Source organism: Mustelus asterias, chromosome 13 (genome assembly GCF_964213995.1).
Source record: "Mustelus asterias chromosome 13, sMusAst1.hap1.1, whole genome shotgun sequence".
NCBI lineage: Eukaryota > Metazoa > Chordata > Chondrichthyes > Carcharhiniformes > Triakidae > Mustelus > Mustelus asterias.
In genome coordinates, this window is record NC_135813.1 from 93296865 (window position 1) to 93317069 (window position 20205).

Here is a 20205-nt window from a genome sequence, read left to right on the forward strand (position 1 = left end):
CAGTTTATATTTGAAAAGGAATAGTTAGCAGGCCCATGGCAGAATGAACAAGGGAGTGGGATTAATTGGTTTGTTCTTTCAAAGAGTTGTCTGAAGCAAGATGGGCTGAATAGCCTCCTGTGCCGTATCATACTATGATTCCATTGTACATCACTTTCCATTTCCTGTCAGTGCACACCATTCTTGTGCAAGGAGTAAAATGCCACAGAAATTGGGTCACTTTTACTGTAAGGAACAACAGGCCGGCCTCGCCCGCGGCTGGGATTCTCCAGTCCCGGTGCAGCGAACTGAGATCTAGCTGAGTGCCAGATTCTCCATTCTCGCTGGTGGCAGCAGAATCCGGCCCAACATTTCTATTTGCAGAGCAAAATATTTTGCCTCTGCTGAGGTTGGGTTTTCATTATAGATGGACAATGGAGACCAAACTGAGTATTGACAGTGAGATATTTTATTAAACGGAGTATTGACAGTGAGATATTTTATTAAACCGAGTATTGACAGTGAGATATTTTATTCGTCCAGCACTCCCCACTGTTGAATATTTAGGTTCACGCACTGTGCATTTCATCAGCAGGATATTGCAGGACACCCATTGAATAAGTGTGTATCAGAGCAGGGGAGTTGAGGGGGTGTGGGGGAAGGGAAAAGAATACCTTTCCCTCCAGTAAGAAGTCTCACAACACCAGGTTAAAGTCCAACAGGTTTATTTGGTATCACGAGCTTTCGGAGCGCTGCTCCTTCATCAGGTGAGTGATCCACTCACCTGATGAAGGAGCAGCGCTCCGAAAGCTCGTGATACCAAATAAACCTGTTGGACTTTAATCCGGTGTTGTGAGACTTCTTGACTGTGCCCACCCCAGTCCAATGCTGGCATCTCCACATCATGGGTGGGTTTCCTCCGGGTGCTCTGGCTTCCTTTCACAGTTCAAAGATGTGCAGGTTAGGTTGATTGGCCATGCTAAAATTGCCCCTTAGTGTCCTGAGATGCGTAGGTTAGAGGGATTAACGGGTAAATATGTAGGGTCTGGGTGGGATTGTGGTCGGTGCAGACTTGATGGGCCAAATGGCCTCTTTCTGCACAGTAGGGTTTCTATGATGGTTCCCTCCAGTGTGAGAGCACTGTTCTGCTTTATTCCCGCAGCACGTCGATGTATCTGTTCCGACTGATGTCTGTCGTCGTCCATCACGGTGACATACACTCGGGCCACTTTGTGACCTACCGCCGCTCGCCATCCACCTCAAAGAACCCGTTGGCAGTGAGCAACCAGTGGTTGTGGATATCAGATGACACGGTGCGCAGAGCCAATCCGCAGGAAGTCCTCGCCTCCAACGCCTACTTGCTCTTCTACGAGCGGGTTCGACCCCTGGTGAGGCGACTGAGCCGAGAGTTTGGGCCAGAGGAGTGAGCGAGTGGGCATGGCTGCGCATTGGACTGACGCTGTAAAGGGACAATTAATCTTCCATAGTTTTTAGAGGAAACCAGTTGCTGAAAGGAAGTGGAGCCCAATTATTATCCACCCAGATATCCAATTGAATACTTGTGCAGTGAACCAAAAGATTGAGATCTGTCGTACATTTTTAAAAATATATTAATTTGCCACTTAATTCTATAGCAAAAGAAAGCAGTTCCACAAAAGGGAGTAATGGCTATCTGTTTATGAGCTTTGGCTGTGTGCTTGAAGCAATTGAGAAATGTATTTCTTCATATGTGCAATGTTATTGCGGAGAAAAATCAGGGTCAGCTCAGCAATATCATGTTGGATTATTGAGTTGAAATCCTAAAGTGAGATATCAAATCAACCACATATATAAATCCAGGTTGGAACAATGAACCAGTTAAATGTTGCTGCAGTCATGGCTCAGATCTCAAAAGGGCCATAACTGCTTAGTGTGAAGGTTTTGCCGGAAGATTGGAAGAAGCTCCCTCAAGTACTCGACAGGTGCATGCAGTGCATGTACAGCTGGTCCCAGGGTCCCTCTCCAGTCGCTGCTGATTCCAACACACGACAGCAGTAGGGATGCTACATTTACCCTGTGCAGGGAGGGCAACATTTGGAGTTCTAATTAACTGCCGCCGGGTTGAGAAGCTGTTGGGTTAGGACTTAGACCGTGGGTGCCCCTAACCCAGTCAGATGACCGAATCAGACTTGCTATTTAGAGTTGGGCTCAGGTGTGGTATGATAGGATCACCAGTGCCTAGGGGACCTTGTCTCAGCAAGAGCTGACACCTTCAGAGAGAGAGGAAATAGGTTGAAGAACATGACAGATCGTGTGAACCGATGTGTTACTTTCACTGCCATGAAATGTAACTGGAGGAACGCTGACACAATCCCTGAACATAACAGTGAAAGTGATTTCCAGAGAGTGGAATCGTGCTAGTAACTGTGAATCCTCACTAGTGGGGATGAGTGTTTAGAGTCAGACTTGATTTTCTGATTGTGTGGAGTGCCTGAACAAAATGACAAGAAGCAAGTCCTTTATTGTAGTTGCTGTGATCTGCCAACCTGAAACAATCAAATATAGAACTAAATTAACCTTGGTGGTTTTTTAAATTAGGGTCTCAGCCCTGTCAGACTCAGAGAGACCGAAATTGCTAAGCGTCTTGAGTCCGGACACCCAAGTTTGACGTCTGATTTTGACTAGCCGACAATTGGCCTCACTACCCCTGAGTTAGAATGGGGAAGAGTTAAACCAGTAATCCACCCAGTTCTTTTAACCTTCCAGCATTGAACCCCATTCTTCACTCAGAAGACACATGAATCATTCACTGCCTGGTGGCAGTGAGAATGCTTGCGTAGGTTAGAGCGACAGCCAGCCAGTGTCCTTTTTAAACTTTCCTTCATCCATGGGTTGCTTTGTATTGGTACCCAGTCTTATTCAACACTGTGGTAATGTTCAGGAGCTGTGGAGAATGTGCTCTTTTTGCTGAACGTCTTGTTTCGTTTCAGATTTTGTTATTTTTATTTTTTTGTACGAATTTGCTGTGTGCTCCCATGTACCCGCTTCATTGTCACCTCTGAATCCTTTCTCCTGGGAGACTGTTCAACATGCACATTGTCCGTTCATAACCTCGAGTGAAGCTATGCACTGCTCTGTTGTTTTATTTTGTGATTTCTCCTTCCAGAGCGCTGGTGGGCAAAGGCACTGACTGCATGGTGGTGTGCTGAGCCAAGCAGGTCGCATGCCCTTGCTGCTCTGTGCTAAATTAGCTGCCTTCTGACAGCACAAGAGCACAGTTTGACTGAGTTTCCATCGAGAAGGGAGAAAATTATCCAGAGTTTCAGCCCCTGTTCACTCCTACAACTACATGTATGCGCGTTCAGTGGGTTGTGGACATAGTGGGCTGCGTGTACATTTGTTAAGAACCAGAAATTGATCTTGATGCCATTCCTGGTTGAACAGCTCCCCACTGCCTGAAATACTCAATATTAGTGGGAGTTGACACTTTTTAGAATAGTCTGGAAAATTGGTGGGGTGGGGGGGGTGTTGTTAAACAGTACTGCCGTTACCATTCAGGGGAAGAGGGTGTCAGGGAACCTGTACTGTACTCCCTAAACACTCTCATTTCATGGTGTGTGAGCTGAAGTTCAATCACGCTGGGCCTGAAACTGGCAGCTGTGCTGGGACATGGTGTACAATACAACAGTGTCACAGGCAGTAGCAGTGGAAGGCTTCAGGTTGAATGGGTGTTTGTTCAGGTGAGTTTTTCTCTGTTTTGCCACGCACAATATTTACACTACCTTAAGCTTGATTATTTAATCACTGTATGATGCAAGTATAAGTTCAGTATTCGCATGAGGTTCCCTCACCTAAACCATCACTCCATTTCAGTCTCAGTAACTCCTGGGGTGTTTTGTGATGTGCGAATGGATAAAGCTATGGGCACTTACTCCACACAGGATTGGAGTAAGTTCAAAAGGTGCTCTCTGCACGGCTCAGTTGACAGATCCAGTGTGTCTGCACCACAAACACCAGGAAAGCCCTGCAATGACTGGACCAAGTTAGCCTCTGTGTCCATGAGGCAAGATTCCTGCTGCTGATTGTTACCCAGTGACTTCTCCCCCATACCCTCTGCCAATAGATTCCTGCGTGCGGACATTAGGGTGATGACTGGATCAGGCTTGGCAGTGACATTCAGTCTGATCATGAGACCTGCAGCCACTCGATGTGATTTTGCAATAACTGTGTTCCCTTCTTGTTATCCTGTCAAAATCCTAGGATTGTCCCCCATGTCCTCTTGTTCCTTATTGGTGGTTGCACCTCTGTTGAAACCTTGTCCCAGAATTAAACACAGTGGAAACAAGAGGGGAGGAAATTTTGGGGTGGGGGAGGAGTAAATCTTCACATGGTTGAATGGTGTTGATGTACAATCTGTGTACCAATCTTGTCAATATTTTGACCATTTTCATTCCTGCTATAATTTATTGAAACTTTTAATTAGATATGTAAGTAGTGAGGGTGACCGGTGCCTATTGTCTGAATGTGGTGTGATCTAGGCTGGAAAAGACTAAAGTCCAGCTGGCTGGTTCCAGTCCATTTGTACTTTAATTCAATGCTACGGCTTTCTGACTGCCTTAATCCTGTCACAAAAGAACAGCAACAGGCCATTCAGCCCCTTGAGCATGTTCCGCGCCATTCGGTTAGAACATGGCTGATCTGTATCTACGTTGGTTCTTTTGATAATCTTTGCGAACCTCAATGAACAAAAATCTTATCACTGTCAGTCTTGAAAGCTCCAAATGATCCCACCAGCCTTCCTGGGAGGGAGAGTTCCAGATTTCCGCTACCCTGAGTAGGAGATAGTGCTAGGTAAAAGCAAATTACTGCGGATGCTGGAACCTGAACCCAAAAGAGAAAACGCTGGAAAATCTCAGCAGGTCTGGCAGCATCTGGAAGGAGAGAAAAGAGCCGACGTTTCGAGTCCAGACGACCCTTTGTCAAAGCTCCACACAGTTCATCCAAAGCTTTGACAAAGGGTCATTTGGACTCGAAACGTCAGCTCTTTTCTCTCCTTACAGATGCTGCCAGACCTGCTGAGATTTTCCAGCATTTTCTCTTTTGGTAGGAAAAGGTGCTTCCTGATTTCATTTGTTAATGGCTTATCTAAGGTGTTACCGTTTCCACATTTGTTGAATACATGACAGTATCCAGAAATCCCAGCCCTGTTCTGCTATCCCTGAGCAGAGTTTGTGTTTATCCCAAAGACTTGGATTCTAGATCATGTGCTGTAGCTGTTTCTGTGTTGAATGGAGGGTGGGGACTCCTCAAAGTGCCCTTAGTTTTTTTGTATGTTGACAAAATCTGCTTTATTTTGTACTGTTATTGCATGTCCACTGGATGGGGGGAGGAGTAAGACTGACCTGCTGAAGCCAGCAGAAACTGTGGTTGTGATTCCTGGGGAGCCGGGGTTTGTTGAGTATGGGCTCCTCATTGGGGGCAACAGCCCTGCCCCTGAAGCACTCATTGTAAGATCAGTGCTGTCCCACAGAGGGTATCGAAGGGCAGTGACGGAGGAGTCCGGGGCGCAGCAGGTATACACACAGAGGTGAGAATGGCCGCATTTTAAGGCAAGTGTCTCAAATGCTATGTGCGTCCAATCAGCAGTTAACCTGACTAGGCATTCTTCAGTGTCAAGCCCTGCTTTAACTGTTGTTGTACCAGTTAATCACCCTGAAAGGCCGTGTGTCTGTTGTGCCAATGTGCGAGGTGGAGAAAGTGGGAAACTTCAAATGTTTGATTTTTAATATTTTTGTGAGAAAATAATGTGAAGTCCTGATTGTATAAACAAGAAACTGTAAGAAACGAAAGCAATTTTTGCACTAACTCACTAATTGTACATGTGTGTATATGTATATATGAATGAAATGGTTGCAGCAGAAAGTATTTTCCAAATGTTTTAATTAATTTGTCAGACAGAAAAGTAATAAAATTTTCTTTGGGCTAACAAGAAATCTGCACTGTGGTTTTGATATTACCAATGCTTCTGAACTTTGCCTTCATGTGCCTCCTAAACTCCTCACTGTGTTCAAACTCAAGACTTATAACACCGTGTCCTGCTCCAACTCATTCTCCAGGACTGCAGAGTTATGGAGCTTTCTCTTCCTGGGATTACATTTTCCAGACTGAATGTTACTTAGTCACTCCTCTTGAATCACCTCACCTTTTACTGTTTAACCATGATGGTCTCCTGTACTGTGGGCTGTAGTCTCATACTCAAGAACATAAGAACTAGGAGCAGGATTAAACCAATTATGCTTGCTCTGTCATTCAATGGAATCATAGCTAACCTTTTATCTTAACTCCACTTTCAGCCCTGTACCTACTCCCTATATAGTCCTGAAAATCTTACTGATCTGACCCTTGAATATATTCACTGACCAACCATCTCCAAGACGTACAAGTTCAGAAAAGGCCCTTTGGCCCATTGAGTCTGCACTGACAACTACCACTAAAGTCACACTACTCCCATATAAAGACTCTCAGGGTAGAGAATTCCAAAAAATGTACAGGGAAGAAATTTCTCCTCATCTTTGTCTGAGCTAGCCAACCTCTGACCCAGAGACCATTTTAGTTTCATTTCCTCAATACAAGAATGTTCCGTTAGGGGCTTAGATTTAATGTTTGAGCGGCTGAGGCATACAGTCTGGAATCTGCAATCTCAATGCTGAGTTGTGCAATGGTGATATATCACCATTCCTTCACTGTCACTGGGTCAAGATCCTGGAACTCCCTCCCTAACAGCACTATGGGTGTGCCCACACCACATGGACTGCAGTGGTTTAAGAAGGCAACTCACCACCACCTTGTCCAGGGCAATTAGCGATGCACAATAAACGCTTACATCCTGTAAATGAATTTAGAAAAAGAAACTTACCCAAGCAAAAGGCCAGTTACAACCAGGAGGAAATCCTATGAAATCTAAGGTCAAGGCTGCATTACCATCATAATTTCAGTTCAAGAACGATCTATCAGTAAAGAGACCAGATTCATATTTGAATTCCATAATGCAACTTTTATTGATTTTAAAAACTGATCCCCCACCCAGTAGATTCGATCTTCTGAATCCAAACTGTCCTCAGCTTGATCTTTACTGGATCAGCTGTGCCAGCACGTGGGATACGACCATCAGTTTCTGTGTATCTGGGCTAGGATTAAGGAGCTAGGCATAAAAATCAGGCAAATGTCCTCACTCAATACCACTTACAGTCTCTCCTGCCGTAAGGTACATGAAATGTTGGGGATGACAGGCCTGACGGAGTTGTGAAACTCTCCATCATGACATTACTGGTGGTTAATTACCAAGGCTGAAAAGCTTTGCAGAAATATGTAGCTCCTTTCGGGACTACTGCGACTAGGTGCCTACCCACTGCAGGAAAGGTTGCAGCCAATTTGCACACGGCAAGATCCCACTGACAGCAATGTGACGGCAAACCAACCAAGCTAGTTTGGTTATGTTGATTGAAGGATTAAATAGGGATGGAAACACGGGAAGGGGTGGGGAAATCACCCTACAGTTGCTCTTCAAAATAGTACCATGAGATCTTGTACATCCACCCGAGGGGGCAGACATCAACCAGAGTGATGGGCCAAGGGCTACTGGTGGCAGTAAACCCAAATCCAGCAGCTTCAACAGAAATGGAGAACATTCGGAAATGGAACACAAGACGACTGGGGCAGGGGGAGATATCAATTCTTGGGTGAAAGCAAAATCTTGCGGAAAGTCAGGTTGACCCTGGGGACGAGCACTTTCTTGCGGACCGGCAGGCTGTGGTACCAGTAGATGTTTGTCGGGTAGTTCATCATCAGCAGGCTGCCATGCCCAAGAAGCAGCTTCACCGGTTCCAGGTGACGTGTCGCACCTCTCCCCCGTGAGTCGCGATGGCGGAAAATGAAGTCCCTGCAGGCACCAAAGGAAACGGACGCAATAGGGCTGAGAGGCTCCAGTTCCTTCTCATCGTCACGGTGCTCCCCGATATGATCACTTCCATCTTTGTACCTGCGGGTGAAGGATTGAGGATTAGTCTGAGGGTTACGTACTTGCATCTGCCAGTGGCTGGATTACGATACAACCACTAACCAGGGTTAAAATTGCAACGCCTGTTTCATATTCCTTTTAGTCCATAGAATTCCTACAGTGCAGAAGGAGACCACTCAGCCCATCGAGTCTGCACTGACATGACAACAATCGCACGCAGGCCCTATCCCCCATAACCCCATGTATTTATTCTGCTAATCCCCCGATGCTAAGGGGCAATTTAACTTGGCCAACCCAACTAACCCGCACATCTTTGGAGTGTGGGAGGAAAGCGGAGCACTCAAAGGAAACACACACAGACACAGGGAGAATGTGCAAACTCTGCACAGTCACCCAAGCCGCAAATGAACCCTGGTGCTGTGAGGCAGCCGCGCTAACCACTGTGCTACCATGCTGCCATTGGAAATGCTTCTTATGTGGAAGCTTCAATGGATTCAAAGCTAACGGTGTTTCGCTCTCCACAGATGCTGCCGGACCTGCTGAGTTTATCCAGCACCTTCTGTTGATACTCATTATATACCTTTGATATCTCATCCAATTGGTAAGTTTTCAGAGGGCAATCCTTCACAATGGTGGTCAAATGGTAATGGAACCATGGGAGCTGAGCCCAATCCAGACCAACTTGATATTATACAGTGCAGGGCAGCTTGGCAGCACAGTAGTTAGCGCTGCTGCCTCACTGCCAGGGACCCGGGTTCGATTCCCGGCTTGGGTCACTATCTGTGCAGAGACTCCCCAAAGCCGGGCCACCATTGACAAGGCACAGGTCAGTAGTGTGAGGGAATACACTCCACTTGCCTGGATGGAATAATGATCGACATAGGAAGCTTGATTATATCCAGAACAAAGCAGCCTGCGGTTGGCACCCGCTCCACCACTGACAGCAGTGTGTATCATCTACAGAAAACATCATGGTTCCTTTAACAGTACCTTCCAAAACTCTACCACCTAGAAGAACAATAGCAACAGATGAATAGGAACAGCACCAGCTGCATGTTCCCCTCCAGGCCACTCACCATCCTGATGTGGAAATATCGCCATTTCTTCGCTGTCGCTAGGCCAAACATCTAGGACTCCCTCCCCAATAGCACTGTGGTTGTATCTACACGTGGGCTGCAGCGATTCAAGGTGGCGGCTCACCACCTCATGAGGGCAATTAGGGACGAGCAATAAATGTTCGCCTTGCTGGCAATGTTCAAATCCCAGAAACAATTCAAAGAAATTGGACAGAATTGTAGGAGTGCGGTTATAGGACAGGATTGGAATATTAAAACAGAAGCATTGCCGGATCAGTAGCTAACCTAGATCGGTGAGCACAAGGACAACAGGTAAGCAGGCTTGATGTGAGTCAAGACGTGGGCAGCAGAGCTCTAGATGAGCTGATGCTTAGGTAGGGTGGGATATCGGAGACAGGGAGGTGTTTAAGTAGTCAGCTCTAGAGGGAACAAAGACATGGATGAGGGTTTCAGCAGCAGATGAGCTGAGGCAGGACTGGAGTTGGGCAATGTTACAAGGGAAGTGCGCAGAATTGTGGTTGGAAGCTCATCTCCAGATCGAATGCAACACCAAACTCACGTATTGGCTGGAATTTTACTGCCCCACTCGCCACGGGAATCGAAGCGGGCGAAGGGCAGACAACGGAAAGGTCCATTTACCTCAGGCTTGATTTTACGGTTTTGGGACAAGCGAGGCCCGTACAATCCTGCCCATAGTCTGGCCCAGTCTCGAGTTGCTGAGGGCATTGGAGTCAGTGGCTCAGGAACAGAAGGATAGGGCCTCAAGTCATCCCAATATTAAGTTGGAGGAAATTTATGCTCATCCAGTAATGATTGCTGCGAATGCACGAGAAATGAAAAATAGGAGAGTTGGGGAAAAGATCCTTGGGGGAGGGGAGTGGGTGCACACATGCACTTCCTTCAGGGATCACACAGGAGTGAACACCCTGGATTGTTTAAGCCTCCGCTAAGCTCAAGGAGCTGGGTAAGCCTTTCTACTGTCCCATGGCTGAAATCAGCTGACTATATAAGTCAAAAGATGGAACCCAAGTTTCTCCTGTTCTACAAATAGGGCGGGAAAAACTCAACAGATCTGTTTAAGTTTGTTTATTGGTGTCACAGTAGGCTTACATTAAAAATGCAATGAAGTTAATGTGAAAATCTCCTAGCTGCCACACTCTGGCTCCTGTTCGGGTACACTGAGGGAGAATTTAACATAGCCAGTGCACCTAACCAGCACGTCTTTCGGACTGTGGGAGGAAACCAGAGCACCCAGAGGAAACCCACGCAGACACGGGGAGAACGTGCAGACTCCACACAGGCAGTGACCCATGGCGGGAATCGAACCCGGGTCCTTGGCGCTGTGAGGCAGCAGTGCTAACCACTGTGCCACCATTCCATCCAGATTTGGTGGCATCTGTGGAGGGAGAAACAGAAGTAAAGTTTCGAGTCCAACATGACAATTTCAGAATTGAAGTCATGTGGGTATTGTCATTGGGCTAGAAATCCAGAGACACGGTAATACTCTGGGAATTTGGTTCGAATCCCAGTGTGGCAGATGGTGGAATTTGAATTCAATTAATTAAAAATCTGGAATGGAAAGTCGATCACTGACCAGGAAACCATTGTTGAATTTCAAAGATTTATCTGGTTTACTAATGCCCTTTAAGGGAAGGAAATCTGCATCTTCACCTGGTCCAGGCCTACAGCAATGTGGCTGGCTCTTAAATGGGTCACTCAGTTTTATCAAACTGCCAGAAAGTCTATAAACTGGTCAGACCACCCGCTGACTTAAACAAACTCAGCCCTGTCAACCCTGGAAAATCCAACTAAGTCCATGTGACGGCACAGTGGCACAGTGGTTTGCACTGCTGCCTCACAGTGCCAGGGACCCGGGTTCGATTCCCGGCATGGGTCACTGTCTGTTTGGAGTTTGCGGGTTCTTCCCGTGTCTGCATGGGTTTCCTCCGGGTGCTCCGGTTTCCTCCCACACTCCAAAGATGTGCAGGTTAGGTGGATTGGCCATGCTAAATTTCCCCTTAATGTCAGGGGGACTAGCTAGGGTAAATGTATGGGGAATAGAGCCTGGGTGGGATTGTGGTCGGTACAGACTCGATGGGCCAAATGGCCTCCTTCTGCACTGTAGGATTCTATGAATTCTCCAAACAGAAACCCTGCTAATATCTGGGGGCTTGTGCCAAATTTGGGGGCACTGTCTCAGATTAGTCAAGCAACAGCCTGACAGAATCATACTCTGAATATCTGAGGGTGAGAGAGACGTCAAACTTGTGAATGCTCTTCCATTTTCTGCTCTGTCGGTGCTGTTACCTCTTAGCGCAACACTTCCCACTGGAAGTGACAAAGACTCTGACGAAGGGTCATCCAGACTCAAAACATACGTTCTCTCTCCACAGATGCTGTCAGACCCACTGAGATTTTCTGCATTTGTTTCCCACTGGTGCTGTGTACTTTTTAAAAAAATCAATAATGGGATGTGGGTATCGTTGGCTAGTCCAGCATTTATTACTGACCTTGGGAAGGTGGTGGTGAGTTGCCTTCTTGAACCGCTGCAATCTGTGTGATGTAGACACACCCATAGTGCTGTTAGGAAGGGAGTTCCAGGATTTTGACCCAGTGACAGTGAAGAAACAGCGATATATTTCCAAGTCAGGATGGTGGGTTGGGTTACATAGACAACTAGAGCGCAAGGCACCAGTACTGTAGCTAAATGAAAAGACTCTGACCTTCTGGGGCAGAGAGTTCCAAAGTTGCACAACCCTGAGACAGAAAAAAACTCATCTGTTGGTGGGGTTCCAGACAATACAAGGCTCACAAAGCCACTGTCTCAGCTAAAGACGTAACTTCTATTTAACCAGCAGCCACTAGGAGAAATCACCAAAGGCTCAGGGCAGCTCGACCTCTCCAATGAAATCTGATGTGTACAATTCAAATCAGATCAATTATAGGTTACCAATTACTCCCGCCCTTCATTAGCTTTAAATCGATCATCTTCAATACACACACATCAACAATAATACCTGTCATATACCTTAGCCAATCGCACCTTACCTTCTGGCATAACAGCATTTTACTAGTCATAGAATCATAGGAACCCTACAGTACAGAAAGAGGCCATTCGGCCCATCGAGTCTGCACCGACCACAATCCCACCCAGGCTCTACCCCCATATCCCTACATATTTTACCCACTAATCCCTCTAATCTATGCATCCCAGGACACTAAGGGGCAATTTTTTAACATGGCCAATCAACCTAACCCGCACATCTTTGGACTGTGGGAGGAAACCGGAGCACCCGGAGGAAACCCACGCAGACACGAGGAGAATGTGCAAACTCCACACAGACAGTGACCCAAGCCGGGAATCGAACCCAGGTCCCTGGAGCTGTGAAGCAGCAGTGCTAACCACTGTGCTACCATGCCGCCCCTAGTCTGTAGAATCCAGAGGCTAACTCCTTTCTTGGCTGACCCCACTTCCCGTGTTGCCTAGTAACCTCATACGCTAGCCCAAAGTTCAAATGAACGTTCCCATGAGTTCCCTTATAGGTCACTGCCAAACCAGATTAACACATGATTCTACGTCTGGGCATTCATCTATATTATCTGGACAGTGAATAAACCCTATCCATGAAATATGATTAAGTGTTCTAAATGTTCTTTCCATCTGAAACTCTATTGATAAAACTTGTACATTCTCTTAGAATATGGCTTTGCCCCAACGCCCTTTACCATGATGCTTTGCAGCAAACTGCCTTTGTTTAAAGTGAACAATGGTTCTTAAAAAATACATTAATACATTCAAAATATCAGCATATGTGGTTTAAAATCATAATCATTTGTTTAAATCTCTTACTGCATCTCATGCGTGTAAGCGGCTTTCTTATTAGCTCATAAGTATGTTTTAATGGACATTTAACTTAATGCTGGTGGTTCTCTCAGTACCTTAATGTCACCTTGTCTATACCGTTCAGGATCTTATAGACTTCAATCAAATCATCCCTTCACTCGTCTAAAATCTAGTGGAAACAAGCCCAGCCTTTCCAACCTATTCTCATAAGACAACCCCCTCACTCCAGGTATCAATCTAGTAAACCTCCCCTGAAGCGCCTCCGATGCATAATAAATTGCACAACACTATTTAGAAGAACGCCAGGGAAATTCTGACCAATATTTATCCTCAATCAACATCAGGAAAGCAGATTATCTGGTCATTGTCACCTTGCTGTGTGTGGGAGCTTGCTGTGCACAAACTGGCTGCTGCATTTTCTACATTACAATAAAGACAACATTTTCAAATGTATTTCATTGGCTGTGAAGCATCTCGAGACACCCTGAGGTCACGAGAAGCATTATATAAATACAACTCTACTGATCAAATACTGCCCCACCTCATAGAAAAGTGCCCAGCCTTGAGATGGTCAGTACCTGAGCAGGGAAGGCCACCCGCCCTTCTGCCTCAACTTGCTGCAAGCAATCAATCTTAAGGAAGGACATTCTTGTTACTGAGGGAGTCCAGCGAAGGTTCAGCAGACTGATTCCTGGAATGGCAGGAATCACCTATAAAGAGGAACTAGATCGACTGGGCTTGTACCCACTGGAATTTAGAAGAATGAGAGGTGATCGCACAGAAACATATAAAATCCTGATGGGACTGGACAGGCTCGATGCGGGAAGAATGTTCAATGTTGGGGGAAGTCCAAAACCAGGGGTCACAGTCTAAGAATAAGAGGTAAGCCATTCAGGACTAAGATGAGGAAGAACTTCTTCACTCAGAGAGTTGTGAACCTGTAGAATTCTCTACCACTGAAAGCTGTTGGGGCCAATTTGTTAGATATGTTCAAGGAGGATCTGGACGTGGCCCTGAAGAGATCAAGGGGTATGGAGAGAAAGCGGGAGGGGGTTACTGAAACTGCATGATCAGCCATGATAATATTGAATGGTGGTGTAGGCTCGAAGGGCCGAAAGGCCTACTCCTGCACCCATTTTCTATGTCTTTTCAAAGCATTTCAGAACATTACCTTCATCACCCTGCCCACCCCCCACTCCCTCCCCTCCATCTTTGCTTGTTCACCTGTTGATCAGCACAAAGTTGAACGTGTGTCCTGTGGCCTGTGTGACTCTGTCTCTTATCATCTCCAGTACGGGAAGCCAAGGCTTAGGGGCCAGGGTCACCCCCGAATACGTGTAGGTCAGACCAAGGTCGCCATAGGTCACCTGTTTGCGTGGAATATCGTGCCATTTCCCAAACACCTGTACTCTGGTCTGTTCGCCTTGGAGAAACAAAAAAATTCAGAAAAGGAGTTTGAGTAAAGACAGAGATCACAGTATTTACCCGACCTGGCCAGCTTCCTAATGCGGAGAATTGCAATTTAATCAGCTCCAACTTCCCTTTCCAAAGGAAAGGGACTCAACTGCCTTGACCTTTCCTCAAGAGATCAAGTCACTGATACACAAAACAGTCACCTTAGAAGTTGATCAAGCTTTTCAAACCTCAAAGGGCTTTGAAGATGACCTCATCAGGTTAATAAAAATGGAAATGGCAAATCTGAAATATTACTCCCAATTGAGAGAGTGAGACAAGGGAATCAAAGGACTGATAGCTGGAAATTCCTCTTCACACTGTATGGACGTAGTGAACGAGAGCCTCTTACAGACATCCTGGGCACACCATGAGGTTAAAACCAGCTTTCTACTGACCGTGGATGCATCTTTTAAGCAAGCCTATAAGATAAGGTTATTTCAAAGAGGCCAAAATGTGTGACATTCACTCATCCATTTATGTGATCAGTTGTTTCTAAATGAGGGAAGAGTTTGAGAATGCAACACAACTATGGTAACAGAATGATTAAAGGGGATTGAGAGGGGGGTAAGTGCATTTACAGAATTTGTGTTATTTTGCCGTCACCTGTTTGTATCTTTGTTAAATGACGATTTATTGGTGGTATGCATGGAATGTTGCAATCAAAAGCAGAATTGCTAAAGGAGCTGTGAATGAACCAATGTATATAACATTTACTCAGACTTCAATGGTGAAATGTGTTGTCTCAACAAAGGCCTGATCCTGTATTGTTACCACTGAGTGTGCGCACACTCTGGTGTTTAACACGATGCATTCAAAGCAGGAAGCTGTCCGACAGAACAAGAAAGAGCACTGGAGGAGGAAAGCCTGGAGTGATGTCAGAAACAATTGGGAGGCGATGGCCTAGTGGTATTATCGCGAGACTATTAATCCAGAAACTCAGCTAATGTTCTGGAGACCCGGGTTCGAATCCCACCACAGCAGATGGTGGAATTTGAATTCAATAAAAAATATCTGGAATTAAGAATCTACTGCTGACCACAAAACCATTGTCGATTGTCAGGAAAAACCCATCTGGTTCACTAATATCCTTTAGGGTAGGAAATCTGCCATCCTAACTTGGTCTGACCTACATGTGACTGCAGAGCCACAGCAATGTGGTTGACTGCCCTGCCCAGTGGGTTTTAGTTCAGTTGGGCAGCAAGGTCGGTGCAGGCTTGGAGAGGCTGTTCCTGTGCTGTAATTTTCTTTGTTCTTTGAAACGACAGCAGTGAGGGAGCCAGCCAGTGAGGCAACGGCAGAGTTTACATTTTTGTTTGAATGGTTTTATTTTGCAACTTCTTCCCTCTATATCAGGCAGTGGTCCGCACGTCCTAGGGGTTCGGTGGGGGAAAAAGAATGGTCAGCGTGTTGGGACGGTTCCCTGGGCAGGTTGTCACATTCATTTGGCAGAACGCCTCATCAGCAGAATTTTCAAACAGGCTGTAGCTGGTGAGAAAGGCCCTCCCCATCGGGTCCTACACATTCGGAATCTCATCCCTCCAAACATTGCTGTCGAGGTGGCTGTAAGTGGTGGGGGAAGGGGAGGAATGACCAGTTTCCACCTTCGTCTGCAACCTGCTTTTGCAAAGAATGTCTGGTGAGAGACGCACTGGCTTTTGTCGGGGTTCATCCCGAGGAGTTGTGTGCTGAACTCCGCGCTCTACGGGCTGTTCCCAGGGACGCACACTGACACAAACATCACCTGCTGCTGGAGGATCACCAACTCGGTGAGCAACGCTCTTCGATCTGCGCGAAACCTGCTGCTCTTCCAATGCAAAGAATTGGCCAAGACTCAGCGTTGCAGACTGGCACATTTCAAAGTCTAGGACTACGTGCTGAGGGATGTGTTAAAGCTTGCAGAACACAGGGATGCAATGGGGAAAGGTCATAGGGACCAGAGTAGGCCATTCAGTGAGAGCTCACAGAATCATAGAATCCCTACAGTGCAGAAGGCGGCCATTCGGCCCATTACGTCTGCACCGACCCTCCAACAGAGCATCTTATCCAGGACCACCCCCCACCCTATCACTGTAACCCCACTAACCCCCTAACTTACACATCTTTGGACACTAAGGGGCATTTTACCATGGTCAATCCACTTAACCTGCACATCTTTGGACACTAAGAGGCAATTTGTCATGGCCAGTCCACCTAACCTGCACATCTTTGGACACTAAGGGGCAATTTAGCATGGCTAATCCACCTAACCTGCACATCTTTGGACTGTCGGAGGAAACCGGAGCACCCGGAGGAAACCCACGCAGAGAATGTGCAGACTCCGCACAGACAGTGACCCAAGCCGAGAATCGAACCGGGCCCCTGGCACTGTGAGGCAGCAATGCTAGCCTCTGTGCTAGCTGGTCTGTGGCCTAACTCCATATGCCTGCCCTTGGCCCATATCCCTTAGCTTAACAAACTTTATCTATCTCAGATTTAAAATCAGCTACTGATTTCGCATCAACTGCCGTTTGCGGAAGAGAGTTCCAAACCTCCACCACCCTTTGTGTAGAAGCATTCCCTAACATCTCTCCTGAATGGTCTTGCCCTAATTTTTAGACTAGCCCCCCTAGTTCTAGAATTTCCAACCGGGGAAATAGTTTGTCTTTATCTACCTTGTCTTTTCCCATTAGATCGCTGTCTAAGACGTAGTACACTCAGGGGTTGGACTCTGTATATAACCCATGGGTGGTATTCCTGACCTGGAATATAGGTTGCAAATATCAAGAGCTTAAATTATATTGAGCCACCTCAAGAGTGGAACAAGCTGTATGGTGGCAAGTTGAATTTTAGTGCACTTTCTGTAATATTCAATTTAAAATGTACTTTTACAAATCAAGTATGTTTTTGGGGAAAAGATGTTTTCCCACTACATTGTACCTGAAAAATACTCCAGCACATTCTCCAACTGCAGGAATATATCATCCGCCTCAGGTTTGCTGAATATTTTGGTATAATCACAGTTCAGTCCCTCAGCTCTCAGCCGCTCCCAGAAATATTTAACATCTCTCGCTGATTCCGGCTCAGATGAGAGAGGCGGCAGGTCTGTTTCTTCACCTCCTCCAGCTCTGCTCTTCAGTTTCTTCCTCGGACTCTCATCGTTCAAATCCACCGCGTTGTTGTCCACGCGGCGTTTTATCTCACACTGTTCTAATGTGCGATTGTCAGAGTTCTTTGATTGCTTAATCACAAACTTGTCCATCGCAGCTTCTGGTCACACACAATACACTGGGTTGCATTGTGGTGTGGAGATTAAGTTACCTTCGGCAGCAATCTGTTTGGAAGACAGCATATGCACATTATAAACATGCCTGACTATAGTCTATCCCACGTCAACACTGTGCCTGGCTTTGTTTGTTATCCAATGCTACCTCCTGAACTATAGAAAGGCTACAGCACAGAAGGAAGCCATTTAGCCCATCTTGTCCATGCCAGCCCAAGGACACCCAGGTCCTCTTTCTTTAGGGGGAGGCGATGGCCTAGTGGTATTATTGCCAGACTATTAATCCAGAAACTCAACTAATGTTCTGGAGACCCGGGTTCGAAGCTCACCATGGCAGTTGGTGGAATTTGAATTCAATAAAAAATATCTGGAATTAAGAATCTGTTGATGACCATGAACCACTGTCGATTGTCGGAAAAATCCATCTGGTTCACTAATGTCTTTTAGGGAAGGAAATCTGCCTTCCTTACCCAGCCTGGCCTACATGTGACTCCAGAGCCACAGCAATGTGGTTGATTCTCAACTGCCCTCGGGCAACTAGGGATGGGCAAGAAATGCTGGCCAGCCAGCAACGCCCATGTCCCACGAATGAATAAAAAAAATCCCACCTCCCTGCACCCGGCCCATAGCCCTGATTGGCTTACAACACTTAAGGTGCAGATCCAGGTACTTTTTAAACAGAGTTTAGGGTCTCTGCCTCCACCACCAACTCAGGCAGCGAATCCCAGACACCCGCGACCCTCTGCATAAAAAGGTTCTTCCTCATGTCCCCTCTACATTCCGCCACTTACCTTGAATCTATGTCCCCTGGTTCCAGAATTCTCCACCAAGGGAAACAATTTAATCCTGTCCACTCTATCTCTTCCCCTTGTAGTTTTGGACACCTCTCTCAAGTCAGCCCTCAGCTTTCTTTGCTCCAAGGAAAATGACCCCAACCTATCCAATCTCTCCTCAGAGCTACAATTCTTCAGCTCTGGCAACGTTCTTGTAAACCTCCTCTGCACTCTCTCCAAAGCAATTACCTCCTTCCTGTAATGTGGTGACCAGAACTGCATACAATATTCCAGTTGTGGCCTCACCAGTTTGTTTTTTGCAGTTCCAACATTGTATCCCTACTTTTATATTCTATTCCTCTACCAATGTGTCTTCTTTACAACCTAGTCTACCAGAGCTGCTGCCTTTAGGGATCTGTATTTGTACACCAAGATCTCTCACTTCATCTACCCCCCCTTAGTATATTCCCATTTAATGTGTATTCTCTACAACTGTTTGACCTCACTAAATGCAGTACCTCACACTGCTCCATGTTAAAATCCATTTGCTGTTTTACTGCCCACTACACCCATCATGATACCTTAAGTGGCATAGTGCCCATCATCTACACTCACCAAGTTGGTCAACTATGGGAGGCATCAGCTCAGCCCAAACCAATTTTTATACAAGAACAAAGGCTGCTGGAAAACTCAACAGGTCTGGCATACAGGTACTGTCAGATGTACTGAGCTTTTCCAGCATTCTCTGTTCTTGTTTAAGATTCCAGCATCCACAGTATGTTGTTTATTTTACTATTAATCCAGTGGGGATTAGTGGACATCAATCACAGTTACTCCCCAACTGAAAAGGGGTGGATGTGAGACTGCCTTATACTACCACTGCACAGTGGCACAGAGGTTAGCACTGCTGCCTTACAGTGCCAGGGACCTGGGTTCGATACCCAGCTTGGGTCACTATCTGTGTGGAGTCTGCACGTTCTCCCTGTGTCTGCGTGGGTTTCCTCCCACAGTCTGAACGACTTGCGGATTAGCTATGCTAAATTGCCCCTGTCAGGGGGACGAGCTAGGGTAAACACATGGGGTTACAGAAATAGGGGTGGGATTCTGGTCGGTGTAGACTTCGATGGCCGAATGGCCTCCTTCTGCACTGTAGGATTCGATAAGTCTGAAAGATATGCTGGTTAGGTGGATTGGCTATGCTAAATTACTCCTTAGTGTCTGGGGGGCTAGCTAGGGTAAATGTATGGGGGTCGGACCTGGGTGGGATTGTGGTAGGTGCAGACTCGAGGGGTCGTAAGGCCTCTTTCTGCACTGTAGGATTCCATGAAAATAACCCCTGCTCTTAATATTGATTGTTAAAGTATTGAAAAAAAAACTAGTCTACAGTCATTGCAAATTTGTCAATGTGCACGTTAAGACAAATCCCCCCACCTCAGCAGAATTCATCAGTTGCACCTTCCAGCGAATACTAAACACAACAACCTCCAAACAGAAACTGATCACTTCCTACTTCCGGGACCGCAACATGTGCCCAGGATCAACCAATGAACGTGCAGGTTTGCTGCAAATTAACCTAATAAATGCCGAGCCACGCCAAAAAGCTGGAGCTCAATGAATGAAAATGTGTTTTGGCGGGGAGAGATCTGGAAGCACTTTGTCTAATAAACTCCCAGAGTGGCACACATACACCTTCAGTACCTAATTAAGCAAAGCGGATTAATGCTATTTGTACTCACATATAAATGATTAGCCAAAAGACATTAATTAAGATGCAGTATTTTTATTCCTCCAGACTGTTTTTTTTCATTATTAAAGTATCGATT

General features: G+C 46.1%; 2 protein-coding genes across 2 annotated transcripts in view; one reads left to right on the forward strand and one right to left on the reverse strand.

Moving 5' to 3' along the window:
- usp30 (ubiquitin specific peptidase 30) overlaps positions 1–5936 on the forward strand; it is a 38236-nt gene extending 32300 nt beyond the window's left edge. The window contains exon 13 of the mRNA XM_078227274.1: positions 1142–5936. Within this exon, the coding sequence (XP_078083400.1) occupies positions 1142–1406 (265 nt within the window). The 3' untranslated portion in view covers positions 1407–5936. The remainder of the gene's footprint in view (positions 1–1141) is intronic.
- A 1058-nt stretch (positions 5937–6994) lies between these two features.
- Positions 6995–19907, reverse strand: alkbh2 (alkB homolog 2, alpha-ketoglutarate dependent dioxygenase). Its single transcript, XM_078227672.1, has 4 exons — positions 19814–19907; positions 17267–17660; positions 14120–14318; positions 6995–7996 (listed from the first exon to the last, which is right to left on the reverse strand). The coding sequence occupies exons 2-4, from the start codon at positions 17586–17588 to the stop codon at positions 7687–7689; spliced, it is 831 nt and encodes a 276-aa protein (XP_078083798.1). The 5' UTR covers positions 17589–17660; positions 19814–19907; the 3' UTR covers positions 6995–7686.
- Positions 19908–20205: the final 298 nt, after the last annotated feature.